The sequence below is a fragment of the Chlorella variabilis genome (genome assembly GCF_000147415.1).
Source record: "Chlorella variabilis unplaced genomic scaffold CHLNCscaffold_1, whole genome shotgun sequence".
Lineage (NCBI taxonomy): Eukaryota > Viridiplantae > Chlorophyta > Trebouxiophyceae > Chlorellales > Chlorellaceae > Chlorella > Chlorella variabilis.
In genome coordinates, this window is record NW_005435087.1 from 2,143,569 (window position 1) to 2,169,665 (window position 26,097).

General features: G+C 66.7%; 3 protein-coding genes across 3 annotated transcripts; 2 read left to right on the forward strand and 1 right to left on the reverse strand.

The window, feature by feature from the left end:
• Window positions 1–1,619: 1,619 nt before the first annotated feature.
• On the forward strand, window positions 1,620–4,342 carry CHLNCDRAFT_33616 (hypothetical protein; the record flags this gene model as incomplete). The annotated part of the gene is made up of 7 exons (XM_005851821.1): window positions 1,620–1,847; window positions 2,052–2,184; window positions 2,323–2,465; window positions 2,745–2,875; window positions 3,074–3,333; window positions 3,706–3,818; window positions 3,985–4,342. 7 exons carry the CDS (start codon window positions 1,620–1,622, stop codon window positions 4,141–4,143), a joined length of 1,167 nt encoding a protein of 388 aa, XP_005851883.1. The 3' UTR covers window positions 4,144–4,342.
• Window positions 4,343–5,724: 1,382 nt separating this feature from the next.
• CHLNCDRAFT_33619 (hypothetical protein) lies at window positions 5,725–20,361 on the forward strand (the record flags this gene model as incomplete). The annotated part of the gene is made up of 47 exons (XM_005851822.1): window positions 5,725–5,833; window positions 5,913–6,011; window positions 6,133–6,221; window positions 6,365–6,501; window positions 6,718–6,820; window positions 6,943–7,068; window positions 7,251–7,383; window positions 7,523–7,623; window positions 7,785–7,931; window positions 8,133–8,257; window positions 8,449–8,602; window positions 8,789–9,016; window positions 9,170–9,264; window positions 9,436–9,569; window positions 9,723–9,832; window positions 10,010–10,142; window positions 10,314–10,432; window positions 10,628–10,771; window positions 10,922–11,178; window positions 11,308–11,385; window positions 11,569–11,680; window positions 11,850–11,961; window positions 12,133–12,350; window positions 12,514–12,598; window positions 12,787–12,897; window positions 13,182–13,339; window positions 13,528–13,683; window positions 13,847–13,940; window positions 14,161–14,372; window positions 14,504–14,589; window positions 14,769–14,943; window positions 15,107–15,200; window positions 15,394–15,665; window positions 15,872–15,982; window positions 16,240–16,375; window positions 16,538–16,644; window positions 16,830–17,033; window positions 17,284–17,485; window positions 17,674–17,771; window positions 17,972–18,172; window positions 18,348–18,517; window positions 18,758–18,927; window positions 19,083–19,167; window positions 19,312–19,426; window positions 19,660–19,816; window positions 20,020–20,129; window positions 20,257–20,361. The coding sequence occupies exons 1-47, from the start codon at window positions 5,737–5,739 to the stop codon at window positions 20,359–20,361; spliced, it is 6,465 nt and encodes a 2,154-aa protein (XP_005851884.1). The 5' UTR covers window positions 5,725–5,736.
• Window positions 20,362–21,621: 1,260 nt separating this feature from the next.
• CHLNCDRAFT_29318 (hypothetical protein) lies at window positions 21,622–25,496 on the reverse strand. Its single transcript, XM_005852156.1, has 15 exons — window positions 25,394–25,496; window positions 25,245–25,266; window positions 24,950–25,051; window positions 24,713–24,837; window positions 24,393–24,485; window positions 23,961–24,223; window positions 23,704–23,809; window positions 23,424–23,504; window positions 23,138–23,229; window positions 22,859–22,967; window positions 22,656–22,733; window positions 22,461–22,530; window positions 22,117–22,271; window positions 21,836–21,925; window positions 21,622–21,714 (listed from the first exon to the last, which is right to left on the reverse strand). The coding sequence occupies exons 1-15, from the start codon at window positions 25,490–25,492 to the stop codon at window positions 21,676–21,678; spliced, it is 1,524 nt and encodes a 507-aa protein (XP_005852218.1). The 5' UTR covers window positions 25,493–25,496; the 3' UTR covers window positions 21,622–21,675.
• Window positions 25,497–26,097: the final 601 nt, after the last annotated feature.

Consider the following 26,097-nt stretch of genomic DNA (forward strand, 5'->3'; position numbering starts at 1 on the left):
GGGCACGCACTCCAGCACCGCACACTTCTGGGTGCGGTCTGCGTCTGCCAGCTCGCGCTCGTGGCCCTCCAGGCGTGCCGCCACGCTGGCCGCTGCCGCCTCGCCCTGCACACCCAGCGCCTCCAGCGGAGCGCCGCCGCCGGCCTCCACCAGCCGCGTGACGTCAGCCTGGCACATACACCAGCACAGATCAGCAGGTATCTGTTAAAAAATGTGGCTGGAGCTGGCCACATTGGGAGCTTGACTGCGCCACAGCGCCAGGACCACCAACGCACCTGTACACCAATGTACCACCGCACGTTGCCACACTCTGCCCGGATGGGCTCCAGGCGGAAGTAATTCCAGAACGGGGTCTTGTCCTTGCGATAATTCAAGAGGCACACGGTGGTCGGCCTTTCCTCGCGGATCGCGTCCCGAATCTCCAGCACGCTCTGGTGGCTGGTGGCCGGGCCTTGCAGGAAGCGGCAGTTGCGGCCTGCGGCGCGGCGGCGTACACAGGGAGTGGCTCGATCAGGGGCGCAGCAGATGGCCAGGCAGCAGCATCCAGGTTGATACTCCCAACCACCCACACCAGTACACTCACCAAGCACTTCCTGCGGTGAGTAGCCGGTGCAGGAGAAGAAGCTGTTGCTGGCAAAGACGATGGGGCAGTCGTGGGAGCGTGCACAGGAGACCACAAAGGAGAACTGTAGGTCAGCCAGCAGCCCGCCGAAGGCTGCAGACACCTCGGCGAGGGCAGTCTTCTCGGCCGCCGACGCAGATGGCAGCGCGGCACCCAGCAGCGCCGCCCGCCCCGCCCGCTGCTGCTGGGTCCCGCCACCAGGCGGGGGCGGTTGTGGTGGAAGCTTCGGAAGCGTCATGTCACAGTGGGGTTGTCGGGACTTGCCGGAAAACCTGCCCAGCAAAGGGGGCCAGCAGCAAGCTGCGCCGAAAGGGCCTGCGGTGTTGCTGTTTGCGGGGGAGGAGCGCAGGGATGTTCTGGAGGCCAGGCAGGGAGAAACTCTGTTGGTGTGGGTCCTCGGTTCGCCACCACACTGTTGTTGATAAACAGCGACAAATCTCCTCAATTGAGGTCGTGATCACAGGTTTGTGGGATGGAGCACCACTTCGCAGGTGGCCTTCCTGCCAAGCGCAGGATGTGGCGGCGGGACGTGCCGCAGTGCGCCGCTGGATCTCTCTCAGCGCAGTGTGTCAAGTGCGATTCTTGATTTGCAAGTCAATCATGTATGAAACTGGATGCATTGCACCTGCAGCGGGGTTTCCTTGAAGAGCAGTGACGCCGCCGCTCACAATGCCGTGGTGCGGTGCGGCGGCCTAGCCGTGAGCAACTTCGTGCGCCCCGCTCCCCTTCCCTGCACTGCAATTAATTACCTTGTGGTGGCGCAGTGAGTGCTGCTTGACACGGATGGCCTCACTGCCAGTCTGCGGCTGGCGGACGGGGGCGGCGGATGCGCCGTCCTGCTGCAGGACTACCCTCCTCCCCAACAAGAGCTCTGACCGCCAGATCGTGCCATATACATCGCCGGGATTGCATCCCGCAGCGCCCCCAGCCCAAACCAGCAGGCTGCTCCATGTTTGCCGCGAGGCTATCGCGCGCAGTGTTCAGCGGCGTCCGTGCAATGTCTACAGCAACTGCAGGAGGCGTCCCCGTGGAGGTCCACAACGCCGGTGGTGCCCTGCGCGTGCTGGTGACCAAAAACCTGCCGGGCGATCGCTGGCTCAAGGTCCTCACCGCCGCTGGGTGCCGCGTGGAGGTGTGCAGCGACCCGGACACCATCCTGAGCAATGAGAAGATCAAGAAGCTGATTGGGGACAAGTGCGACGGCGTAATCGGGCAGCTGACAGAGGTGCGGCCGCCGCCCGCCGCCGCCGCCTGCGCTGCCGCGAGTCTACTATGCCAGGGCCTTGCTGCCAGCATGCCATGCGGCCTGCCCTGTCACTGCATGTATGAAGCATGTGCGCTGGGCCAATTCCGCAAAGCGGGCTTGGAATTTGACTGCTACCCCAGGCCCAGCAGCTGACCAACCCTGCCCGCCATACGCACGCTCCAGGACTGGAGCACCGAGCTGTTTGGAGCGCTCAAGGCGGCTGGCGGCCGCGCCTACAGCAACTATGCCGTGGGTTACAACAATGTGGTGGTGCCGGAGGCCACCAAGGTCGGCATCCCGGTGGGGAACACGCCAGGTGGGTGCTGCCAGGGTGGGCGGTACGTCATCGGCGCCTTGCTGTTTGCTGTGAGCGTGCAGGGGAGGGAGTGCGCTGCCAAGTCTGCTTTTGTATGTACTGCTTAAGCCCTGTCATCTTCCTGCCACCGGGTCACAGGCGTGCTGACTGAGACGACAGCGGAGCTGGCGCTGGCGCTGACGTTTGCGGCGGCGAGGCGGGTTGTGGAGGGCGACACCTTCATGCGCGGCGGCCAGTACAAGGGCTGGCTGCCCACCCTGTTTGTGGGCAACCTGCTGCAGGCAAGCTGGGGACAGATGTGCGGCTGCTGAGCTGGCTGCCGCATACCTGCTACACATGCTGGGGTGCTGGCCGGGCTGTCGGCCAGATGCGACTGCTCATTCAGCCGCTCCAGCAGCCCTGTCCTGTTGGGAGGGCCCTCCCTGCTCCTGGCGCTGCTGGGGCATGGGACCAGCCCCGAAAGTGGCGAGCAGGCTGCACAATTTCAAGCCCAGTGCCCCACCCTGCCCGCTCACGCTGGGGTGCGCGCGATTGCGGACCTGCACCTGTGCCCATTCCAGAACAAGGTGGTGGGCATTGTGGGTGCTGGGCGCATCGGCACCGCGTATGCGCGCATGATGGTGGAGGGGCACAAGTGCGACCTGGTCTACTACGACCCCTACCCAAACAAGTTCCTGGAGGAGTATGTGAGGTGAGGCGGGGCAGGGGTCGGGAGGCGGGAAGCGGGGGAGGCTGGACGTGTGGCTGAATAGGCGAGGTGGGTTGGCAGGAGCCGAGGCCTAGCATGAGACAGGGGGCCACCTGCACATGTCGGGGCTGTGGCGCCTGATGAGCTTGAAGCAAGGGGGCAGGACAGCCCAGCGCCGCCACCGATGCTCCTTTCCCGCAGCGACTACGGCAAGCTGCTGGCCAGCAAGGGTGAGCGGGCGGTGACGGTGAAGCGGTGCGAGACGGTGGAGGAGGTGCTGAGGAGCGCCGACGTGGTCAGCCTGCACTGCAACCTGGACGACAACACGCGGCACCTCATGAATGCGGAGCGGCTGGGCATGATGAAGCCCGATGCGGTGCTGGTGAACGCGGCGCGCGGCCCCTGCATCGACGAGGCCGCCCTGGTGGCGCACCTCAAGGCCAACCCCAACTTTCGGGCGGGTGCGGGCGCTGCGGGGAAGAGTGCAGCGAGGTGCTGCAGTGCAGAGAGTGGGGCAGAGCGGGTCGCTGGGCAGTGGGGCAGAGCGGGCAGAGTGGGGCAGAGCGGGTCGCTGGGCAGTGGGGCAGAGCGGGCAGAGTGGGGTAGTGGGGCAGTGGGCAGTGGGGCAGAGCGGGTCGCTGGGATCGACAGCAGAGAGCAGGATGGAGGAGAGCGGGGGGTGCCTGGCTGGCAGGCGGGGCCGCTGGGAGGGTCCTGGATCGGTGCAAGGGTGCAGTGCCAGGCGCTGGCCACGCTGCTGCGCTCCATGGGCCGCCCCCTTTGCCGTCGCCATACGCACACCCTGGCTGCCCTGCTGCCTGCCCTGACTACAGGTCTGGATGTGTTTGAGGATGAGCCGGCCATGAAGCCAGGGCTGGAGGAGTGTGAGAATGCCGTCATCGTGCCACACATCGCCTCTGCCACGCTCTGGACCCGCGCCGGCATGGTGGGTTGGCGGGCCAGCAGCCTGTGCATCATCTTTGGGGACCGCCATGGGCAGGAAGCCGCAACGCGGACATGTGCTTGGAAGCGGCCTAGGAATCCAGGGCCTCGTGCATGCGACGTGTGCCTCCCTGTCTGCCACAAAGCCTCTCAACACTGTGGCTGTGCAGGCCACGCTCGCGGCCTGCAACGTGGCGGCCACGCTTTCGGGCCACCCGGTGTGGAACAAGCCCGATGTGCTGCCGTTTGTCGATGGCCCTTTTGATGCCATCCCCAAGGCTGCTCCTAGCATTGTGAATGCAAAGGAGCTGAGCCTGGCAATGGCATGAGGCGGAGGCCAAGGTCCCAACCAACGCCGCTGCCCCTGGGCTGACGCTTGCCCCCCCTGTTTTGCTCAGCTCAAACCACGCCCTAGTTTTTCCTCGTCTGTATCAGCCTTTCATTTCTGGCTTTCAGCTATTCTCTGCATCTGCCATCATTGTTATCCCTAACCGCCATGCGGCGGCTGTCTGAGATGGCGCGCCTGGGCGCATTCGTACCTCCGAGGGCAGACCGCATGGGTTGGCAGGCAACGGCGACGGGAGGAGCAGCTAGCTGCACTTTCGGATTTCAACACATGCTCCCAGCTGTGCTGGTCATGCAGGCAGCCAGCGAGTTGGCTGCACTTTCGGATGTCATGCTCCCGCCTGTGCCGAGCTGGCGCCAGCATGCAGGCCGCCAAGGCGTGCTGGAAGGCAAGGCTGTTGGGCTGGCCGAGAGTGACAGGCGGGCTCATCAGATGACCTCCAAGCCAAGCTGGATCCCTGACCAGGCCGCAGGGAGCACCACCCGCAACAGCCTGAGAGTACTGAAGCGGCACGGCCACCTGATGCACTGTGGACCAATGCGGAGAGGTAGGCCGACAATGAGTGCGTGCTGCTGGCGCAGCATGCCTGGGAGACCGGCAGGCCCCCTGCTGCGACACTGCAGGCGGATGAACGAGGCTGGGTCGGAGCTGCGGCGCAAAGCGGCCAATGCGCTGGACATCAACAGAAACTTCCCCCTGGACCACGCCAGGTGGGCCGGGAGGGGGGCACTGCTGCATGCCCGGCGCCTGCGCCGCCTGCCACCGCCGCCACCAGCGCCGCCGGGGCCGGCCCCGCTCACCGGGTGCCTACAGGCCCCCGCCTGCCTGTCCTGCCCATGCATTGAATCCAACAAGTACATTGAATCGCACGAAGGGAGCTTCAAAGTGTGCTGAGCGAGCTTAGGGTGCCGCCCTCGGCAAACCCTTGCTGGCGCCGGCTGCAACGCAGCTCGTCAAACACTGATTGCACCTCCACTGCAAACCAGCATTTTGGCGAGGAATAATCAACGAAATAGATTGCGTGCCGACATGGCGGCGCATGTTCATGCCGCTGGACCGCTGGATATGGACGTTTCGCCCCTCTGTCAACCCTCCAGCTTTGCAGCAGAGGGCATACGCGGGGTGTGGCGAAGTGGGCAAAGGTTCTGCGAAGCCCTTGCTCGGCGATGGCCTCCTTGGGTCACCGCACGGTGTATTCCAACCTCCTAGGATCATCCAGGCCAGCTGCGTTTGCCTTCCCATCATATTTTGGGCTTCGCGGCCGGGGCGCATCACTGGGGCTTCATGCAAAGACTGTGACCCTGCGCTGCGGCCCCCTACGGGCGGGTCGGGGCAGCAAGCTACAGGTGAGAGGACGCCCGCCAGGGTGCCGCCTGGTGCCCTAGAGGAAACCCTGCATGCAGATCAAGGGCCGCGTTTGCTGCTCAGCACAGCCTGCCACCGCGCCCCCGGGTGCTGTCGCCCAAGTGATGGTCAATGGTTGATCGCGGCGGCCAAGGGGGCGATGCCGCCGCCGCCGCCTCGCTGCTGCCGCCGCTGCCTGCCCACCCCGCCTGCCTGACCGCCTGACCGCCTAATGCAGGTGGTGAGCAAGCACTCTGCCATCCCTGAGGCCCAAGGCCTGTTTAATCCGGAAAATGACAAGGATTCGTGCGGCGTGGGCTTTGTGGCAGGTGCGACCCGGCGCGTGGCGCCTGCATTCCTTGTGCCATGCCTTGTGGCGTAGCAAGAGCCCTGCCCACCCCGCTGCAGAGCTGTCCAAGGAGCCCCAGCGGAAGACGGTGACAGAGGCGCTGGAGATGCTCAAGCGCATGTCGCACCGTGGCGCCTGCGGATGCGAGGTCAACACAGGTGCGTGCGAGTGAGCCTGGCGTCGTGGTGGCGAGCCGTGTGCAGGCGTAGATGCAGCGGTACCCAGGCTGTCCCATTAGAGGGCATGGGGCTGAGCGTGTGGTGACGCCTGTGCGTGCAGGCGACGGCGCCGGCATCCTGGTGGCCATCCCCCACCTCTTCCTCTCCATGGTGGTGGAAAAGGAGTGCGGCATCGAGCTGCCGCCGCTGGTGCGCTCTGGCGAGCTGGGGATGCGTTCCTGGGCTCAGCAGCCAGGAAGGCGGAGAGGCAGCTGCCTTCCAGGGTGGCGGGGGCTGGCCCACCACGCAGCCTGCTCCTCGCCCATCCCGCCTGCCCGCCCGCGCGTCTGCAGGGCGACTATGCTGTGGGCCAGGTGTTCCTGCCGCACGACGAGGAGACGTACGAGAAGGCCAAGGCCGCCATCCACAAGGTGGCAGCCAACCAGGGCCACACCGTGCTGGGCTGGCGCCGAGTGCCCACGGACAACAGGTGGGTGGGTGGGCGGGTGGAGGGAGGGAGGAGCTGGATGCATAACGCCAACCGCAGGCCTGCGCCTCTGCCCGGCCCCCGGCAACACGAGTGGGCAGGGGCGCGGGGAAGGCAGGCGGCGCTGCTCGCGCCAGCTGGAAGCCGCAAGGTTCAGTTGCACGGCCCTGCCGGTGCTGCCTCTGCTCCGATCCCCTGCTCGGCGCTGCCCTGCTGCAGCACGCTGGGCGACAGCGCGGTGAAGACCGAGCCCGTGGTGGAGCAGTTCTTTGTGCTGCGCGCCGCCAACGAGGGCGAGCGGGTGCTGCCGCTGGAGCGCCAGGTGCACCCCTGCAGCCGCCGCGCCGCACCCTGCTGCCTGGGGTGCCTGCCACGCTGCTGTCTTTCCACGCGCTGCACATTGTCGTGCCCCGCCTGAGGTGCGTGCCACCTCCTGTTCCGCAGATGTACGTGCTGCGCAAGCTCATTGAGCACCGCCTGCGCACCAGCGGGCTCACCGAGGACGACTGCTACTTCTGCTCCCTCTCCTCCCGCACCATTGTGTACAAGGGCCAGCTGACGCCCGAGCAGGTGGGCCGCGGGCCCTGTCGCTGGGCTGAGGATACTTGCCTCTGGCAGGGGAGGGAGCACCGGGCAGGCCGCGCCGTGGGACGTTGGGTCATCGACGCAGGAATTTGTGTTTCACCCCCACCCCCGCCGCCGCGTGCTGGACCACCGCCGCGTCACCACACCGCGCCCCACTTCCTGCGCAGGTGCCGCTGTACTACCTGGACCTCCAGTCAGAGCACTTCACCTCCTACATGGCCCTGGTCCACTCCCGCTTCTCCACCAACACCTTCCCATCCTGGCACCGCGCCCAGCCCATGCGCATGCTGGGGCACAACGGTGCGCCGAGGGCGGCACTGACGGCGCTGTACTGCCAGCGGTTCCCTCCTTCCATTCAGCTGCGCTCTTCGCCCCGCCCCACCATGCCACACTCACACCCCTCACCACACCACGCCACACCACGCTCCTGCCCCCACAGGCGAGATCAACACGCTGCGCGGCAACGTCAACTGGATGAAGTCGAGGCAGGGGGTGATGAAGTGCGAGCCGCTGGGCCTCAGCGAGCGCACGCTGCAGAAGGTGCGGGCGCGGGGGCTCGCTACGGCCGCGGCAGCCAGCCGCTTGCGACCCTGCTCCTTCCATGCCCGCCCCCGGCTCACCCTGTCTCCCCCTCCGCCCCGTGCGCCACTTCATCCACCTGTTGCCGATACCGTATACTGCCGCAATCTTTCCTGCTGCAGCTGCTGCCCATCGTGCCCGCCTCCCAGTCCGACTCCGGCTCCTTTGATGCGGTGCTGGAGCTGCTGGTGCGCACGGGGCGCGACATCGCGCAGGCCGTCATGCTGATGATCCCAGAGGCCTGGCAGAACGACAAGCTCATGCCCCAGGTGCGGCGGGAGGTGGTGGCGGGCTGGTGGATGGGCCGTGTGCTGTGCGGGAGGGGAGCTGCCGAGAAGAGGGATGGGGCTCGGTGAGGGTGCCAAGGGGCAGGGAGGCAGAGCGGCCGCTGGAGCGCGTTTCCACCTTGAACCAGCTGCCACCTGACCTTTCCTCCACCCGCCGCCTGGCTGCTTGGCCCCCCGCAGGAGAAGAAGGACTTTTACAAGTTCCACAGCGCCATCATGGAGCCCTGGGACGGCCCCGCCCTGGTGGCCTTCACAGACGGGCGCTTCATCGGCGCCACGCTGGACCGCAACGGGCTGCGCCCCGGCAGGTGCAGCAGGGCGCTGCTGCTTGTGTGTGCATGTGTCGGGTGGTGGGGTTCAGTGGTGGTGGGGTCTGTGGAGGGCTTGCCTGCTGCAGGTCAAGAGGCTGGGGAGAGCGAGGCCCTTTTGCCAGGCAGCCGGAGTGCGCTTTGTTGCACCTTCCACTCCTGCCCTGCCGCTATGCCCTCCCCTGACGCAGGTTTTACGTCACCAAGACCGGTCGCGTGATCATGGGAAGCGAGGTGGGGGTGGTGGACATCCCGCCCCAGGATGTGGAGAAGAAGGGGCGCCTCATGCCCGGCAACATCCTGCTGGTCGACTTTGACGCACACTCCGTCATCGACGACGAGGAGGTGGGCGGCCTGTCGGGGTCCCCAAGGCTGGCGGTGTTTGCCGACATGGCCATGTTTTGGACCCTCAGGCCTTGATTGGCATCTTGCCATGCCTGAAGAGAGGCTGGGGCATGGCACAGACCGAGCCTGTCCATGTGCCACCACACACCTGCATGCCTGTGGCCCACCCCCGGTCCTGTACCGCAGATGAAGAAGCGGTACAGCAGCGCCAAGCCGTACGGCGAGTGGCTGGCACAGGAGGTGGTGACCGTGGAGCAGATTGCGCGCAGCGTGCCCGACAAGGTGCTCATCCCTCCTCCAATCCGCGAGGCCACCCCCGCCTTTGACGCCACCGCGACGAACGGCAACGGCAACGGCGCGCCCACCAAGGGCGTGTCGCGCCTCATCAAGCCCCTCAAGGCCTTTGGCTACACGGTGGGTTGGATTGCGGGCAGCCTGGCTTGGTTGTGGGCACCCTGCCTCGACCAATGAAGCTGGACCGCTGGCAAGGGCCTGGGTGGTCGTCCTACTGCTGCCTGCCCGGCGACTGACACCCCCCAAACCCGCCCTCCTCTCGCCTGGCCGCAGGTGGAGACCCTGGAGGTGATGCTGGCGCCCATGGCCAAGGCCGGCGCCGACCCGCTGGGCTCCATGGGCAACGACGCGCCGCTGGCGCACATGAGGTGCGGGGCTGGGGCGGCCGGCTGCATGGCAGCTCTGTGTGGATGCCAGTGTGTTGCGCTCCGCACATCTGCGCCAGCACCTGGTTCGTGCCCACCCCCGCTGCCCGCTGACGCCCCTGTCGGCGTGCCGCGCTGCCCTGCCCCCCTTTCTTCCCTCCCGCCGCCCTGCAGCCAGCGCCCCAAGCTGATGTACGAGTACTTCAAGCAGCTCTTTGCTCAGGTCACCAACCCCGCCATCGACCCCATCCGCGAGAAGTTTGTGACCAGCCCGCGGTGCATGGTGGGCCCCGAGGGAGACATCAGCGGTGAGAGGGGCAGGCGCCATTGCGGGGCGGGGGGCAGGGCGAGGGGCAGGCTGGGCCTGGAAGGCCCGCGGGCCCTTGGCAGCACGAGGCTGGGAGCAGTGTGCCTCCGCACATGCACACGACGCATGCCACCTCGCCTGCCCGCTTGTGCAGCCCCCGTGAGCCCCGGCCAGGCCAACCGCCTGGACCTGCACTCCCCTCTGCTCAAGCCCGAGGAGCTGGAGGCCATCAAGGCGATGAGCTTCCGGGGCTGGGAGACGCGGGTGAGGCGCCGGTGCTGAGGTGGCGCCGGCGTGGCAGTGCCGGGTGGCGCCCGAGGCGGCTTGCGCCGGAAGTTAGTTCCGGGCTGCTTTGCTGGGCTTCCTTGTGGTTGCTTCTCTGCCGTGCTTGTGTGTGCCGCCTCACGCCCCCCCGCTGCTGGCCCCCCTCCACACCTGCAGGTGGTGGACTGCACCTGGCCCGTGGCCGAGGGCGCCGCCGGCCTGGTGGAGGCGCTGCAGCGGGTGGCTGAGGAGGCTGCGCAGGCCATTGACGACGGCTTCGACTTTGTGGTGCTGTCTGACCGCAACGCCGGTGGGTGGCTGGGTGGGCTTGGGGTGGAGCGGGCACGCGGGGGGCGCCGATGGCGAGGCTCGCCTCGTGGCGCTCGCACCTGTGCCCTGCACGCTGCGGCGCCCGCTGTCCCCGCCTCGCCTCACCCCTGTGCCGTGCCGCGCCATGCGTCCTGTCCCCGTGGCTGTGCAGGCCATGACCGTGTGGCCATGAGCAGCCTGATGGCGGTGGGCCACGTGCACCACCACCTGGTCACGCTGCAGAAGCGGTCCCGCGTGGGCCTGGTGCTGGAGACGGCCGAGGCTCGGGAGGTGGGCCGCCGCCTCCGCCGCCGCCGCCGCCGCCTGTTGCGCGCCGCCCCGCCAGCCGCAGCAGCGGCAGCGGAATGGTTTGGCAGCGGGGCTGCGTGCCGCCTTGCGCCTCGGCGCCAAGCGGACCTGCCCTCCCGCCTGGGACTCAACGCTGGCACCCCTCCCCCCTGCTCCCTCCCCTCCCGCTCCCTGCAGGTCCACCACTTCTGCCTGCTGCTGGGCTACGGCGTGGACGCCATCTGCCCCTACCTTGCCTTTGACACGCTGTCGGCGCTGCAGGAGGACGGACACATCCCGCCCAACATGACGCAGGAGAAGATGCGGGACAACTACATCAAGGTGTGTGTGGGGGGGGGGGGCCGCTGGGGGCTGGGGGCGCCATCTGTGTGCGCGTGTGAGCGGGGCGGTGGTGGTCGACGCGCCGAGGCCCATCAACCAAGTTGCCAGTCGATCTGATTGCGTTGCTGGCCTCCTGCGTTCCTCCCGCAGGCCGTCACCGACGGCATCCTCAAGGTCATGGCCAAGATCGGCATCTCCACCATCGCCTCCTACAAGGGCTCCCAGATCTTTGAGGCGCTGGGCCTGGGCGCCGACGTCATCCGCTCCTGCTTCACCGGCACCGCCTCCCGCATCGGCGGCGTGTCGTTTGAGCAGCTGGCCCAGGACCAGCTGCGCCTGCATGCCATGGCCTACGGCCGCCAGGAGCGCGACCTCATGCTGCCCGACCCGGGCGACTACCACTTCAGGTGTGTGCAGGGCGGGGGCACGAGGAGCAGGGGCAGGAACAGGGAGGCGCTGCTGGCGCTGATTGGCTCGCCCCTGGCATCTTCCCAGCATTTGCGTTGACCTCGCTCACCCCCTGGCGGCCCCCGCAGGTCCACCGTTGACCACGAGGTGCACCTGAACGATCCCATCGCCATGGCCAAGCTTCAGGAGGCGGCGCGCACCGGCAGGTGGGGCGCCGCCTGGTCAGCCCTCCCTCCATGGCATGTGTTTGCCCCGCCGCGCCCGCTGCTGCCGCCCCCATAGTTGGAGCCCCCACAAGCCCATCCTCACGCTCCTTCCCTCAACCCTCGCCTCACACATTCAACCAGTCTCTCTCACTCCTCCTTTATGTTTGCTCCCCTCCCTCGCAGCACCGCCGCCTACAAGGAGTACTCCAAGCTCACGCAGGAGCTGAACAAGCAGATCAACTTGCGCGGCATGCTGCGCTTCAAGAAGGCGGCCACCCCGCTCGCGCTGAACGAGGTGCGGCAGGCGGCGGCGGCGCCGGGCTGCCGAGCTGCTGCTGGCCGCCTGCGCTGCACCCTGCATGCCTTCAGCCTGCACGGCCGTTGTGCTGCTGTCCCCCCTCTCGCGCACGCACCCCCAAAACCCATTCCACCCTGTGCCCCCCCCGCCCCCGCCCGCCTCCCAGGTGGAGCCCGCCAAGGAGGTTGTGAAGCGCTTCTGCACGGGTGCCATGTCCTACGGCTCCATCAGCCTGGAGGCGCACACCACCCTGGCCATCGCCATGAACGCGCTGGGAGGTGGGCTCGCGCGCTGCAGCACAAGCGCAGATCATGTCTGTTGTGTTCCTTCCTCTCCCGTCCACCTGCGTACACGTACCCCCCCTTTGCCCTCGGGCTGCACACGGAATGCGCAAGCCTCGTGAGCCCTCTGCTCACCGCCCCGCCCCCTGCCGCGCTCCCGGCCTGCAGGCAAGAGCAACACGGGTGAGGGCGGGGAGAACCCTCGGCGCCTGGTGCCCAACCCCGACGGCTCGCACAACCCCATGCGCTCCGCCATCAAGCAGATCGCCTCGGGTCGCTTTGGCGTCACCGCCCACTACCTCACCAACGCCGACGAGCTGCAGATCAAGATTGCGCAGGGCGCCAAGCCCGGCGAGGGCGGCGAGCTGCCTGGCCACAAAGTGGCGGTGAGTCGCCGCGGCGGGGCAGGGCGGCGGTGGAGCGGGGCAAGGAAGCTGGCGGCGCGAGATGGTGGCGAGGGGCTGCTGGCCAACATTTTGGCATGTGGCGCTCTCATTGCCGGGAGCGTGCCCCTCGATGCGTGCCTGCCTCCTCTTCCTCCACGTGCAGGGCGACATTGCGGTGACCCGTAGCTCCACCCCCAGCGTGGGCCTCATCTCCCCGCCCCCGCACCACGACATCTACTCAATTGAGGGTGCGCCCGCTAGCTCAACAGCACCGCCAGCTCAGCGCCAGCAGCGCGCTGGCCAGGCGTGGGGGCCCCCCTGCGCGCTGCTGATACGCCCGAGCGCTGCTGCACGCTGCTGCGCTCCGCCCACCGCCGCCGGCGTCCTTGCTTGCCTCCGACGCCCCTCTCTCTGCTCTTTCCGGATCCTACCGCAGACCTGGCCCAGCTGATTTACGACCTGAAGAGCTCCAACCCGGCCGCCCGCGTCAGCGTGAAGCTGGTGTCGGAGAACGGCGTGGGCGTGGTGGCCTCGGGCGTGGTCAAGGGTGAGCCGCCTGGCTTCTCTCCTCTCTCCTCCTTTCTTCTTCACTGTTGTTCATTGCTGCTGCTGCTGCTGCTGCTGCTGCTGTGGCTGGGCGACGCCTGCCACCTCAGAGGAGCCGTACGGTTGGCAGAGAACAGTGCGCGGCAGCGCCGTACGCGGCAGCGCGTCAGCTGTGCCCCCGAGCCGCGTCACACCCTGCAATGCTGGTGCCCGCCCCCATCCAGCTTCCATCCGGCTTTCCCCCCCTGCTGCTTCCTGCCGCTCCCTCCCCCACCACCCATCCAGGCCACGCCGACCACGTTTTGATCAGCGGCCACGACGGCGGCACCGGCGCCGCCAAGTGGACCTCCATCAAGGCGGCTGGCCTGCCCTGGGAGCTGGGCCTGGCTGAGACCCACCAGACCCTGGTGGCCAACGACCTGCGCGGCCGCACCGTGCTGCAGGTGGGCAGTGCAGCAAGGTGGTGGTGCCACCGCCGCTGGCATCTGCGATTGAGCGGCGGGGGCCATGTCATGGCATGCGGTGGTGGCTGCTGGGCGCACGCGGGGCCGGATCGGCCACACCACCGCCGGCCAGTAGACACACGCACTTGATCCTCACTTTGCTCCGGTTGCCGGTTGTGCACCCGCAGGCTGACGGGCAGATGAAGACGGGCCGCGACATTGCGGTAGCGGCGCTGCTGGGCGCCGAGGAATTTGGCTTTGCCACCGCCCCGCTCATCGCCATGGGCTGCATCATGATGCGCAAGTGCCACACCAACACCTGCCCCGTGGGCATCGCCACCCAGGCACGCGGGCAGACCTGCAATCTGTGGGCAGGGAGCCGGCGCTTCTCCACCTGAGCTTGCCGATTCGGGCCAGCCAGGCGGACGCTCGCGTTCGCAGCTGGAGCGAGGCATCCATGGCAGCCAGGCGTGCCCACCTCCACCCCTCCCCCGCTTCTCCGCGCAGGACCCTGTGCTGCGCGCCAAGTTTGCCGGCCAGCCGGAGCACGTCATCAACTTCTTGTTCATGGTGGCAGAGGAGATGCGCGAGTACATGGCGGGTGAGCTGAGCTGGCGGCGGCTGAGCTGACAGCTGACACCCGATCCGGCTGGGTCAGCAGACGCGGTGGCTTCTTGCCGCTGCCTGCTGCGCAACCTGCTTGGCCTCGCCTCATGCACGCCTGGCTGCCTGCCCGCCCTCCTGCCCTGGCTGGCCCCTCGTCGCCTGCTGCCGCTCACACCACCCCCCTGGTGCCTCTCCGCCTGCCTCCCGTGCCGCAGAGATGGGCTTCCGCACTGTGGAGGACATGGTGGGCCACGCCGAGATGCTGGAGGTGGATGAGGAGGTGGTGAAGGCCAACCCAAAGCTGGCCAAGGTGGACCTGTCCAAGATGCTGACCCCCGCCGCCAGCCTGCGCCCAGGCGCGGCCCAGGTCTGCGTGCAGAAGCAGGACCACGGGCTGGAGACGGGCCTGGACGGCAAGCTGGTGCAGGTGGGCGCGCGGCGCCGTGCGTGCGCCGGGTGCCCCGCCAGCGGCCTCTCCTGCTGCTGCGCCCGGCACCGCCGCTTGCGCTGCACCGCTGGCTCATGCCTTGCCCCCCACCCCGCCCCTCCCGCCTGCAGCTCTGCTCCGCAGCGCTGCCCGACCCCGGCAGCGACGCCAAGCCGCAGGCGGTGTATGTGGAGACGGAGGTGGTGAACACGCACAGGTGCGCTGGGCTGCGCTCCTGGCGCCGGCTCCTGCTGTTTGGCTGCTGCCCTGGGCGCCGCTCCGGCACACCGCTTGCGCTACCAGGCTGGCGCCGTGCCCACCCTCGCCACTCGCCTGTGTTCTGACATGCTCCCGCTCCTATGCGTTCCTCCTCCTGGGGCGCCACCCCTCCCGCAGGGCTGTGGGCACCACGCTGTCGCACGAGGTGACCAAGCGGTTCGGCCTGGAGGGCCTGCCCGAGGGCACCGTGCACATCAAGCTGTCGGGCCACGCAGGCCAGTCGCTGGGCGCCTGGCTGTGCCACGGCATCACGCTGGAGCTGGAGGGGGATGCAAACGACTACGTCAGCAAGGTGCGGCTGCAGCCGCCTGGCCTTCTGTGTTCCTGCCTTCCTTCCCATACCATTCTTTCTTTGCAGTATCTGAGGCTGGCTGTTGTTGAGCAGTGGCTGTCCAATTGTCCAGCACATGCTGCACACCGCCGCCCCCTTCATCCCCCACCCACCCACTACGCAGGGCCTGTCTGGCGGCGTGATTGCGGTCTACCCGCCGCGCGAGTCCACCTTTGCCGCGGAGGACAACATCATCGTGGGCAACGTGGTGCTGTATGGTGGGTGTCGCACGAGCGGGCAGCAACCGCCGCTCCGACCATTGGTTATGCTGGCTTGGCTGTGCTGCTTGGCTGGCTGTTGGTGTGGAGGAGGCTGTGGAAGGCAGGGCTGGCAAGGGAGCTGGGTGGGGTGGCTCTCGAAGCAGGAACATCAGCAGCGCTGTGCCTGCGGCCTGTCACCCGCCTCCCGCAGGCGCCACCCGCGGCGAGGCCTACTTCCGCGGCGTGGCCGCCGAGCGCTTCTGCGTGCGCAACTCGGGGGCGCACGCGGTGGTGGAGGGGTGCGGCGACCACGGCTGCGAGTACATGACGGGCGGCACCGCCGTCGTGCTGGGGCGCACCGGCAAGAACTTTGGGGCGGGCATGAGCGGCGGCGTGGCCTTTGTGTACGACCCACAGCACCGCTTTGCGCCGCTGTGCAACGTGGATGTGGCGCAGGACCTGTTCCCGGTCGAGGACGGCAAGGTGGGTGGGGTGGGGGTGGAGGTTTGGGGAGGGTGGGGAGGGCGGTCGCGTTGTGCAGGTAGTGCAAAAGATCCAACAGATCCGCCGGCCTGCCAGGTTGCTTAGATGCCAACTGCACGTGTGCTTCCTCCCCCCCGCCGGCCCTCCATTTGCCCGTCCCTTAGCAACCGCCGCCGCCGGCTTGCACCCTCCCACGCCGCCTGCAGGACCTGACCCACCTTCGCTCCCTCATCCAGCGCCACGTCAAGTACACCAACTCCACCGTGGGGCGACGCCTGCTGCTGGACTGGGACACCGAGAGCCGCAACTTTGTGAAGGTAGGTAGCATGGCGGGGTGGTGGTAAGGTGTGTGGCGTGGTGTGGTGTGGTGGTGGTTAGGCGTGGGGAACAGAGATCGGGAGACGGAGATTTGGCTGATGTAGCGGAGCTGTCGCTGCCTGCCTTGATTGACTGCTGCCTGGTTGCGCCCCCAGCCCAAGAGCCTGGCAGGACCTGCATGCGGTGAAACACGCCGGCCACTAGCAGCCTCAAATCCTCCCTGTTCTCACGCTTCCCCTTGCCCGCCTGCCTGCAGGTGTGGCCTCGCGAGTTCCGCCGCGCCGTGGATGAGGCCGCAAAGCTCAAGGCGGCGCAGGCTGCCGGGGCGGAGGTGCTCAAGGACACCAGCGGTGTGGATGCCTTTGAGGAGCTGAAGAAAATGGCGGTGGAGGGTGAGCCCTCCTTTGGGAATTGGTTTTAGCCGGTCTGTTTCGTGGTTTAGCTGGTGGCGAGGCGCGGCGACGGTGCTTGGGCGGGTGTGGGGTTTGGGGAGGGACAGCCGTCTTGCGGCAGGCGGTTCTGTGAGCCAGCTGCGGTGCTCGTTCCGCCTGCAGTGGTGAAGCGCGAGCCCGCCATCATCAACACCCTGCTGCCAGCCGCGGCGAAGAACGGCAACGGCAACGGCAACGGCGCAGGGCCTGTGTCTCCCGAGGAGGCCAAGGTGAGGCAGCAGCCGGCATTGCGGGAAGCGGGCTGCCGGTAGGGGTGCACCTGAGGCGGCGCGGCTCGTGCCCCCTCCCTCCACCCACCCTACGAACTCCCTGCTCCACCCCAGACCTCGCTGCACCTTCCTGCACAGCACACACCAACACCTCCCCTTCCCCCTGCCCGCCTCCTCCCCTGCAGCAATACTTTGCCAAGCTGCTGCGCGACGCCACCGACGGCCTGCCCGTGGCCGGGCGCAAGCCTGTGTGGGATGCGGGGCGCCCCACCGTGGTGTCTGACCTGTCGGCGCAGAAGCCGCGCGGCTTCATCACGTACGAGCGCGAGCCGCTGCCCTACCGGCCTGTGGAGGAGCGGGTGGAGGACTGGAAGGAGGTGCACGCGCACGTGAGTGGGGCTGGGGTGGCAGGGTTGTGGGTGGGAATCGCGGGGGCAGAGAGGATGGGAGTGGTTTTGGGACACCACAGGCGAGCAGCAGAGCCCCTTGGGTTGTTTCCTTGCCAGCGTGCTGGCTATGGGCCTCCTGCATCCTCACTGCTTGCTGTCCACTCCATCCACCGCCCATACCACCACCGACCAACATCTCCCCCACCGACGACCCCGCCTGCTACCTCCCCTAACCCCCCCTGTGCTGCAGCTGCCCGCCGAGAAGCAGGCCCAGCTGCTCAACACGCAGGCGGCCCGCTGCATGGACTGCGGCACGCCCTACTGCCTCAACAAGACCACCGGCTGCCCGCTGGGCAACCTGATCCCCGAGTGGAATGCGCTGGTGCACCAGGGGCGGTGGCAGGAGGCGCTCAACCGCCTGCTGGAAACCAACAACTTCCCAGAGTTCACGGGTGGGTGTGGTGCGGGTGGGGGTGCAGATGTGGTGGTGGATGGGTGTGGGTGTGGTGTGGTAGTGGACGGGAGTGGCGAACGGCCCCGAGCCAGCGCTGTGCTGTCGCCGGGTCGTGTGGCCTGTGCACTGGCTCGCACTGCCGCGTTTGCTGACCCTCGTGTCTGCACTTGGCCCGTGCGCGTGCAGGCCGCGTGTGCCCTGCCCCCTGCGAAGGCTCCTGCGTGCTGGGCATCAACCAGAACCCGGTGACCATCAAGACCATGGAGGTGTCCATCGTGGACAAGGTGTGTGAGTGTGTGTGTGTGGTGGGGGGTCGCTGAGGTGGCACGGTCGCTGAGGTGGCACGCGCTTGCCCGACCCTTGTGTGCTTCTCGCTCAAGCGTAGCGCCTGCCCAGCATGCTCAAGAGCATTGCAGCCCCTCCTCAGCCTGGCCCTGATCCCCCCTCCTGCCCCCCACCCCCGCGCCCACCCCTGCACACGCAGGGCTTTGAGGAGGGGTGGATCAAGCCCCGCCCGCCCACGGTGCGCACCGGCAAGCGCGTGGCCGTCATTGGCGGCGGCCCCGCCGGCATGGCAGCCGCCGACCAGCTGAACAAGGCTGGGCACAGCGTGACCGTGTTTGAGCGGTCTGACCGCGTGGGAGGCCTCATGATGTACGGCGTTCCCAACATGAAGACCGACAAGGTGAGGAGGGGTGGCCGTGGTGTGTGTGTTTGTTGCGGGAAGGAGTGCGAACCTGGTGGCCCTAGCGGGCTGTTTCCGGGGGAGGTGGAGGCCGGGCTGGTGCGGCCTGTTGCCGCGCCAAATGCTCACCTGCTCGCCAGTGCCTCCTCCCCCTCCCTCCCTCCCTCGCCCGCAGATCGACATTGTGCAGCGGCGGGTGGACCTGATGGCTGAGGAGGGGGTGCGCTTTGTGACCTCTGCCCACGTGGGCAGGGAGGTGGACATGGCCGAGATCCGGGCCGCCAACGACGTGGTGGTGCTGGCCGCGGGCGCCACCAAGCCGCGCGACCTGCCCATCGAGGGCCGGTGGGTGCAGCCTGCCAGCCTGCCAGCCTGCCAGCCTGCCTGCCTGCCAGCCTGCCTGCCTGCCTGCCTGCCTGCCTGCCTGCCTGCCTGCCTGCCTGCCTGCCTGCCTGCCTGCCTGATTCAACCTCGTCTGCTGCCACCTCCTCCGTCCCTCGCTCATGCCGCCTCCCTGCTGCCCAACCTCCTCACCCTCCCTTCCTGTTCTCCCCCTCTCCCCTCCCCTCCCACCCCCGCCTGCAGGGGCCTCAAGGGCGTGCACTTTGCCATGGAGTTCCTGCACGCCAACACCAAGTCGCTGCTGGACAGCAACCTGCAGGACGGCGCCTACATCTCCGCCCAGGGCAAGAAGGTGGTGGTGATTGGCGGCGGAGACACCGGCACAGACTGCATCGGCACCAGCGTGCGCCATGGTGGGTGGCTTGCCCGGCGCTCGAGTGTGCGTGTGTGTGCGCGTGCGTGGTGCTGTGGGTGGCGGCAGGGCTGGGGCAGGGCTGCATGCGCGCGCCGCGGCTCCACCTCTGCGCGGCCTTCATCCCTTGCGCCCATTCTTTCGTCCCCGCCGCAGGCGCCACCCAGGTCGTCAACCTGGAGCTGCTCAGCAAGCCGCCCGAGACGCGCGCCCCCAACAACCCCTGGCCCTACTACCCGCGGTGAGCGGTCCCGGCCCGGCAGCGCCTGGCTTCCGCCCGCAGCCCCCTCCCCTACTCTCTGCCCTGCCTCGCCCTACCCTACCCCCCACCTCACCTCCCTCCTCTCCCCCCTGCACCCTCCCCTCCCCCTGGGCTACCCCGCAGCGTGTTCAAGGTTGACTATGGCCACGCCGAGGCGGCCCACGTGTACGGCCAGGACCCTCGCGTGTACGAGGTGCTCACCAAGCGCTTCATCGACGACGGCGAGGGCAACCTCAAGGTGTGCTGGCCTGGCTGGTTGGTGGCGGCTAGCTGAGGGGTGGTGGCTGGGACTTGCTGGGACGTTGAGGGTTGGAGTGCTGGACCTGATGCTTGGGGGAGTGAGAGGAATGGCAGGGGATTCCGGGCCGAGTGGGAATGGCCATCCTTCCTCCCAGCACCAGGTTTCCACCTCTCCAGCCACCAACCTCATCCTGCTTGCTCCCCCCACCACCACCACCCGCCCCTGTGCAGGGCCTGGAGATTGTGAGCGTGGAGTGGCGGCCCGACCCCGCGGGCGGCCCCCCCAAGTTTGCCGAGGTGCCCGGCAGCGAGCGGGTCATCGAGGCCGACCTGTGCATGCTGGCCATGGGCTTCCTGGGCCCAGAGGCCACGCTGGCGGATGCCCTGGGTGAGCGCGTGATCCAGCCGGGTGCCTGGAGGGCAGCCAGGGCGCACAGCCAGGCACCCCTGGCAGTACTGGGGTTTGTGTGGGGGCGTGTGGCGGGTTTGCAGGCGGCGGCACGGCGCCCTGCCCGCCTGTGCCGCTCCCTGTCCGGCCTGCCCCTGCCCCTGCCCCTTCACCCCGCCCCACCCCACCTTGCGCTGGCACAGGCATCGAGCTGGACCCTCGCTCCAACTTTAAGGCCCAGTACGGCGAGTTTGCCACCTCCATGGAGGGGATCTTTGCTGCGGGAGACTGCCGGCGCGGGCAGTCCCTGGTGGTGAGCCGCGCTGGCCTTCGCTGGTGGGCCTGCTGCTGGGGATGGGAGGCATTGGGGAGCCGCGCTGGACCCGCTGGGCTGCGCTTAAGTGCCTGGTGCTCCCTGCCCTCCCTGCCCGGCACAACAGGTGTGGGCCATCGCCGAGGGGCGCGGCGCCGCCGCCGCTGCTAACCGCTTCCTGGCCACCCAGCCCGCCAAGCACCCGGAGGGCGCCACCCGCAGCCAGGGGTGAGTGGGGCGCAGCCGAGCAAGGCTGCGCGGCGGCCACGTGGCCGCTGCTGCCCCTGCTGCTGCCCCTGCTGCTGCTTCCCGGCAGAGGCCACACGCGGCTTGGCCATACGGGCAGCAGCCAGATGGCTTGGGTGAATCTGCATACTGCCTCCCACTCCCATTCCTCCCGCGGTGGCTGTTTGCCGACCTGCCTGCCACCCTCCCACCTTTCGACCTGTCTCCATGCAGAGGTATCTTCACCTGGGCTGAGCTGGATGAGGCAGGCGGCCTGCTGGGCAGGCCCCTGGCCGTCTGAGGTGGCCGCTTTCTCCCTGCTCCCCGGGCCCAAACCCAACACTTAAACGCGCCCGAGCGTCAAGAGTACGTGCGTGCTGTGCGCCACCCCCAAACCCTGATCACCCAAGCTTGCAATCACTGCAACTCACGACCCCCATCCCCTGAGATCCAACCAACGAATGTCCGACGACGACGATGATGTAGCGACACTGATGAATGCTGGCCCCAGTGCCAGATGCATGCCTCCCGCCCCACAGATAGGAGACTCTGAAAGTTTTCTCCCCGCCAGCCGTTTTTTTGCCGGTGCAGCATGTTGTCGCCGCCGCCAGAAACGGGTGCCGCTGTAGATTCAGCGTGCGATGGAGCCGCATGCCGCAGCTTGCCTGTTTTGCCACTGTTTCTGTCCACTTAGTCCTACAACCTGTGCCCCTTCCCACGATCGCTCGTTGTTTTATTAGCGCTGCTTTCGATCCTGAAGCTCCCACAGTGTGGGCCTCTCATCACCGGTATACTCCCCCCTTGCAACTGCCCGCCCGCCTTTCCGGCCGTAGGTATGCGGCCGTATCTTCGCTATCCCTCGACTGCCGGGCCTGTATCATGGGACCACCTTGATCACGTGTTTGCCAATCCCTTCTTTCAGCCCATCCAATTAGTGAGTCGTCTCTGTCTTAATCGATCTCGATGATTGATCCTGTGGTTACAGGCGTGAGATGCTCAAATGCGGAGCATTGGTTTCGATGGGAGATTGCGGCAAGCAGCAGGAAGGAGAATAAAAAACTGGGGGCAAAAAATTGCCCATGAGGTGTTGAAAGGAGCTCAACAGGCACGTGGGCATGGTCGGCGTCAGGAGCAAACAAATATTCATGCAGAAGAAGACAGCATTCGCTGGCCAATACTAACAGAGGGTATGCCATCATGGCAAGAGCATTGCTGCATGTCATTCCTTGCAGTTCAGGGTCCAGCGCCGCACAGCACGGGCGGCCGCACTGGAAGGGCAGCATGGCATTCCACGCTCGCGGCGCACGTGCTGCCACCCGCTTCACGCCTCTCCATTCTTTTTGTACTTGTTCATGAAGGCCTGCAGGCCGGGCCAAGGCGGCGCTGTTCAAGTGAGGCACGGGTGGATGGCTGACCCCCCTGGCTCCAAACCTGCCCCCAACAGCCCTCCCAGCTGACCATGCCACAGCACCCACACCCGCCTGGTGGAACTCTGAGAACTTCGTGGCAACCGCCGCCATGTCAGACTCGGGCGGCAGGATGGTGGTGCGCACGTGGAACGTGCCCGCCTCCTGCATCAGAGCAGAAAGCGCAGGCACGCACCGGGTGGGCGATGGCATGACGCACCTCCCCCCTCACGGAATGCCGCAGCGCAAACATGTTTCAGCACCCCACGCGGCGTAAGACAGGCAGCGGCGGCTTCAGCGGTCGCGGCAGCACCGACACCACCGGCAGGGTGGCAGCACCGCAGCGCTCCCCCCACCTGGCCAAAACCCGAGCCTGGTACCGTCACAATGCCGGTATGGTCCAGCAGCTCCATGCAGTACAGGAAGTCGGCCTGCTTGCCCTCGGCCGCCGCTGCCTCCTTGGCGCCCGCTGGCATGGTCAGGCGCGGGAAGGCATACATGGAGCCCTCCACTGCGGGGCGAGGGGAGCAGTGTGGGTGGTGGTCTATGTCTGGCTGGTCGGGAGGCGCTCCAGGGGATGCAGGCGCAGCAAATAGCACAGGCGCCTTCCATCGGGGGCCAGGCAAGCTGAGAGGGGCTGCCGAGTGGCATGAAACAACGAGGCAGGCTGCATGCAAGGCAGGCCGCAGTCATGCCTCACCTGGGTTGCAAGACACGCCCTCCAGGCTGTCAAACGTGTTCTTCACCAGCTCAGCCCGCCGCTTCAAGCTCTGCATGGCACGCAGGTGGCAGCACAGCAGGCAGGGTCAGAACGAGACAGTAGGCTGGCACACACGTGCTGCATAGACGAGGGGGCATTCTGGGACCAAGAAAGCGCCTCGCAGACGCAACTCACCGACAGGATGGCATCGCGCTCCTGGGTATGCAGCTCGTACGAGGGATCCCCAGGCTTGGGCGGGTTCATGATGAGCGCCTGTGCAAGAATGGATTCACGCGTTCAGGGGAGGCATGGCCGGCCTTTGAAGAGAGGCAGGCATCCCAAGCGTGCGTGGGAGTATGCCATGCAGGAACGCAAACAATCAGGCATGGCCAGCGCACCATGCAGATCTGGCCGCTGAGGTTGGGGCACAGCGAGATGGAGGCCAGCTTGTACAGCTGCTCCTTGACGGCAGTCGGAAAGTTGACGCACTCGAAGTACCCGCCACGCCTGCACGCGCACAGCCGGACGGCAGCAGGAGGCAGCAGCTCGTCAGGTGAGCACTAGATGAGGCCGGTTATCCTGCTTGCGAGGGAAGGAGCACCCCGGTTCAAGCAGCGCCGGCCCTCTCTGCGTATGCCCGCAAAGAGACTGTCGCCATCTCGCCCCCTCTGACCCACCTGCCGCACTCCCCAAAGAAGCCCTTGGAGATTGAGTTCATGGATACCAGCGCCACGCTGTCCTTGTACTCGGGGCCCATCTCCATCAGCACCTGCGGCAGGGCCAGGGGGAATCCACGGCGGGTAAGGTGGGCAACGGGGAAGGTGGCAGGGCAGGTATGCAGGCAGCTTCAGGTGAGGAGGCAGCCGACAGCGCTGCTTGCAGGGCGGCGGAATGGGCGTGGCATGCTTTTATGCCCCCGCCCTTCAGCCTCCAAGCAGCATCCCTGTTCTTTCTTCTGCTTGCCTTTTTGAAGGAGAAGAACTCCTTGCCGGCGGCGTAGATGTTGGTCTGGTACACCTCGTCCGCAATCAGCACCAGGCACTCCTGCATGACCCCGGCAGCCCAGGCAGGCAGGCAGTGAGCAAGCATGTGGTGAGCAGCATTGCCTTGGAGAGCTCGGGTGGCTGGCAGCCCCACACGATTTGCTGCACCCGCTACCTCTCCCTGTTGACAGGGTCGCCCGCCCGCCGAACCCAGCTGTACCTCGCCAACCCAGTCCACCGCAACCGGAGCCGCACCCCACCTGCTTGCAGAACTTGACCAGCAGCTCCTGGTTCTCGCGGTCCAGCACCTGGCCCGTGGGGTTGCCCGGGTTGATAACCACCAGCGCCCGCACCTGCTTGCCCTGGCTGCAGGCAGGCAGAATGCGCAGCAAGGACAGGTGGTTGACAGCAGGAGGCAGGTCAGGTGTGACTGTAGTCAAGAGTGTGGGAAGGGCAGCGAGAGGAGGGAAGGAGACAGCTGCGCGTCGCGTCCCGCCACAAACAACCTCCGCCGCACCTGCGCGCCGTGTGGACCTGCTCCTGCAGGTGCGCCAGCGTGGTCTGCCACCCTGCATTCTCCTCCAGGAAGTAGGGCAGCAGCGTGCCGCCGTAGAGCTTGATGGTGGCGGAGTAGAGCGGGTACTGCGGGATGGGGCACAGGATGCAGTCGTGGTCGTTGCGCAGCAGCAACTTCATCATGTAATGCACCGCGGGGCTGGCGCCGTCGGTCAGCCACAGGTTGTCGATGTCGCACGGATGGCCGTCGCGCGCCGCGATGCCCTGCGGCGCAGGCGGCGGCGCAGGCACGTGTGGTGGGGCAGCCTGCCTGCCGGCCACCCGGCCCCGATAAGTACCCTCTTCTGGGCCCTCCTCCTCGAATCGTTGCCAAGCAACACATCACTTCGCCCCTCAGCCTGCCTCTGTACAGAAAAGCAGGCCCCTCACCCACCTTGGCAACCTCCTTGCGCAGGATGACGGCACCCTTGCTCTCCGAGTAGGCGCCCACGCCGCCTGGGATGTTGGCCAGGTAGTCACGCGCACGCTGCAGAGAGCGCAGGCAGGCAGGTAGGGGGCAGGGCGCGGGAGTTGGGTGGCAGGACAAGGCGCTACAGGGCAGCCCCAAGACACGGCTAGAGTCGTGACAAGGAGCCGGATGCAACAAGCCGGTTGCATTGCGAAGCAGGGAGGGCAGGGCAGAGGAGATGAAACGCAGGTGCACAGCGGAACCCGCCAGTGTCGCAAGTGCCACGCCGCCTCCACGCCACGCACCGCAATCACATCTGGTGGGTATATCTGCGGCGCCAGCTCATGCTCCATGAGATCTTGGTACTCGCACAGGCTCAGCACCTGGCGGAAGAAGGTCATGGGCTTTTGGCCCAGGATCTGAGGGTTGCCTGCAAGCGAGCACGGCACAGTGCTTAGCTGCCAAGCAATTCCATGCTGTGCCAGCCGGCCAGTGCAGGCCCAGCATGGCATTGCTTTGTGTTCAAGGGATCAGCGGCGCACCGATGTTGCACTGGTACACTTTGTCGAATGGCAGGCCTGCGCCCTTGCCCTCCCGCAGCTGCTGCTGGTAGGCGGCGCTCTTGATGGCAATCGCTCCGCGCACTGCAGGCAGCAGCACGTGTCAGAATGGGCTGTGTGTCTCTGGCTGGCAATTTTCCTGCACTCCTTGCGCTGCCCTGCAAATGCCCCTCTCACGGCTGCACTGGCGAGGAACCCGCCGCTGGCAGCCAGGGCCGCCCAACAGCTTGGTTGCTGCCTGCTCCCCCACTTCGGGGGCGCCATCATGCAGACCAACCTGCATATTCGGCCTCAATAACCTGCAGCCGCAGGGAGGGCAGGGGCGAGATAGGCCAGGGCTTTTCAGTGGGGAGGGCAAGCCCTGCATGCTCGATCGCGCCGTGCACCCCGCACTGTTCGACCCTCCGAACCGGCAGATTGGCTCACATTTGCATTGAGCGTGTCTTTGGATAGGGGCTCCGGCGCTCTTGTCTGCGGGCTCGAAAGTGTAGCCAGCAGGTCCTGACTGGAGCTGGTGTGCATCATCTTGGATGGCAGCTAGGGTGGGGCAGCACAGCGCCGGGCTTACCGTGTTCAGCGGCGCTGAGCTGGCGGCGCCGCCGTCGCCAGATGTCTTCAGCGAGCTTCATGCCCCTGGTTGAGTTTTCTGCATGGCACCCTCGTGCTCTGTACATATTGGCGTGTGACGAGTGAATGGCTTGGCAATGATAAGGCAAGAGGCCCCATGATTCTGAAAGCTGATTTTGAACAAGCTGGTTCCCACCCAGAAAGGGTCTCAGTCCTTGATATGTGCGTCTGCATGTGAAGCTGGTCATGAGCCAATTGGCTGGCAACCGCTGTGACGCTTGCATGCCATGTGCCCCACGATGGCCAAATGCGCATGCAGAGGCTCATGCTTTCCCTTTTGCCGCAGCTATTGTCAGTTCTTCCGTGCAAGTGGCTTGCCGTGGCCAGTCCGTGGCAGCATTGCAGCATTGACGCCCGCTGCATCACCCACATGATCTGATCCCCTCATGGTGATCACATGATGAGCCGGGAGTGGCGGCCTCTGTAGGCCCTGGGTTTTGCGCCTCTGCAGCCAGCCGCCGCAGCGGGCGCAGCATGAGGACGAGATGAGGCGATCATGTGGC

Coding starts and splice junctions, on each gene's coding strand:
- CHLNCDRAFT_29318 (XM_005852156.1), bottom strand. CDS start 25,492: ATGATGCACACCAGCTCCAGTCAGGACCTGCTGGCTACACTTTCGAGC. Junction 24,224..24,392: donor TGCGCAAGGAGGTTGCCAAG/GTGGGTGAGGGG, acceptor CCTGCGCCGCAG/GGCATCGCGGCGCGCGACGG. Junction 21,715..21,835: donor AGTTCTCAGAGTTCCACCAG/GCGGGTGTGGGT, acceptor CCCGGCCTGCAG/GCCTTCATGAACAAGTACAA.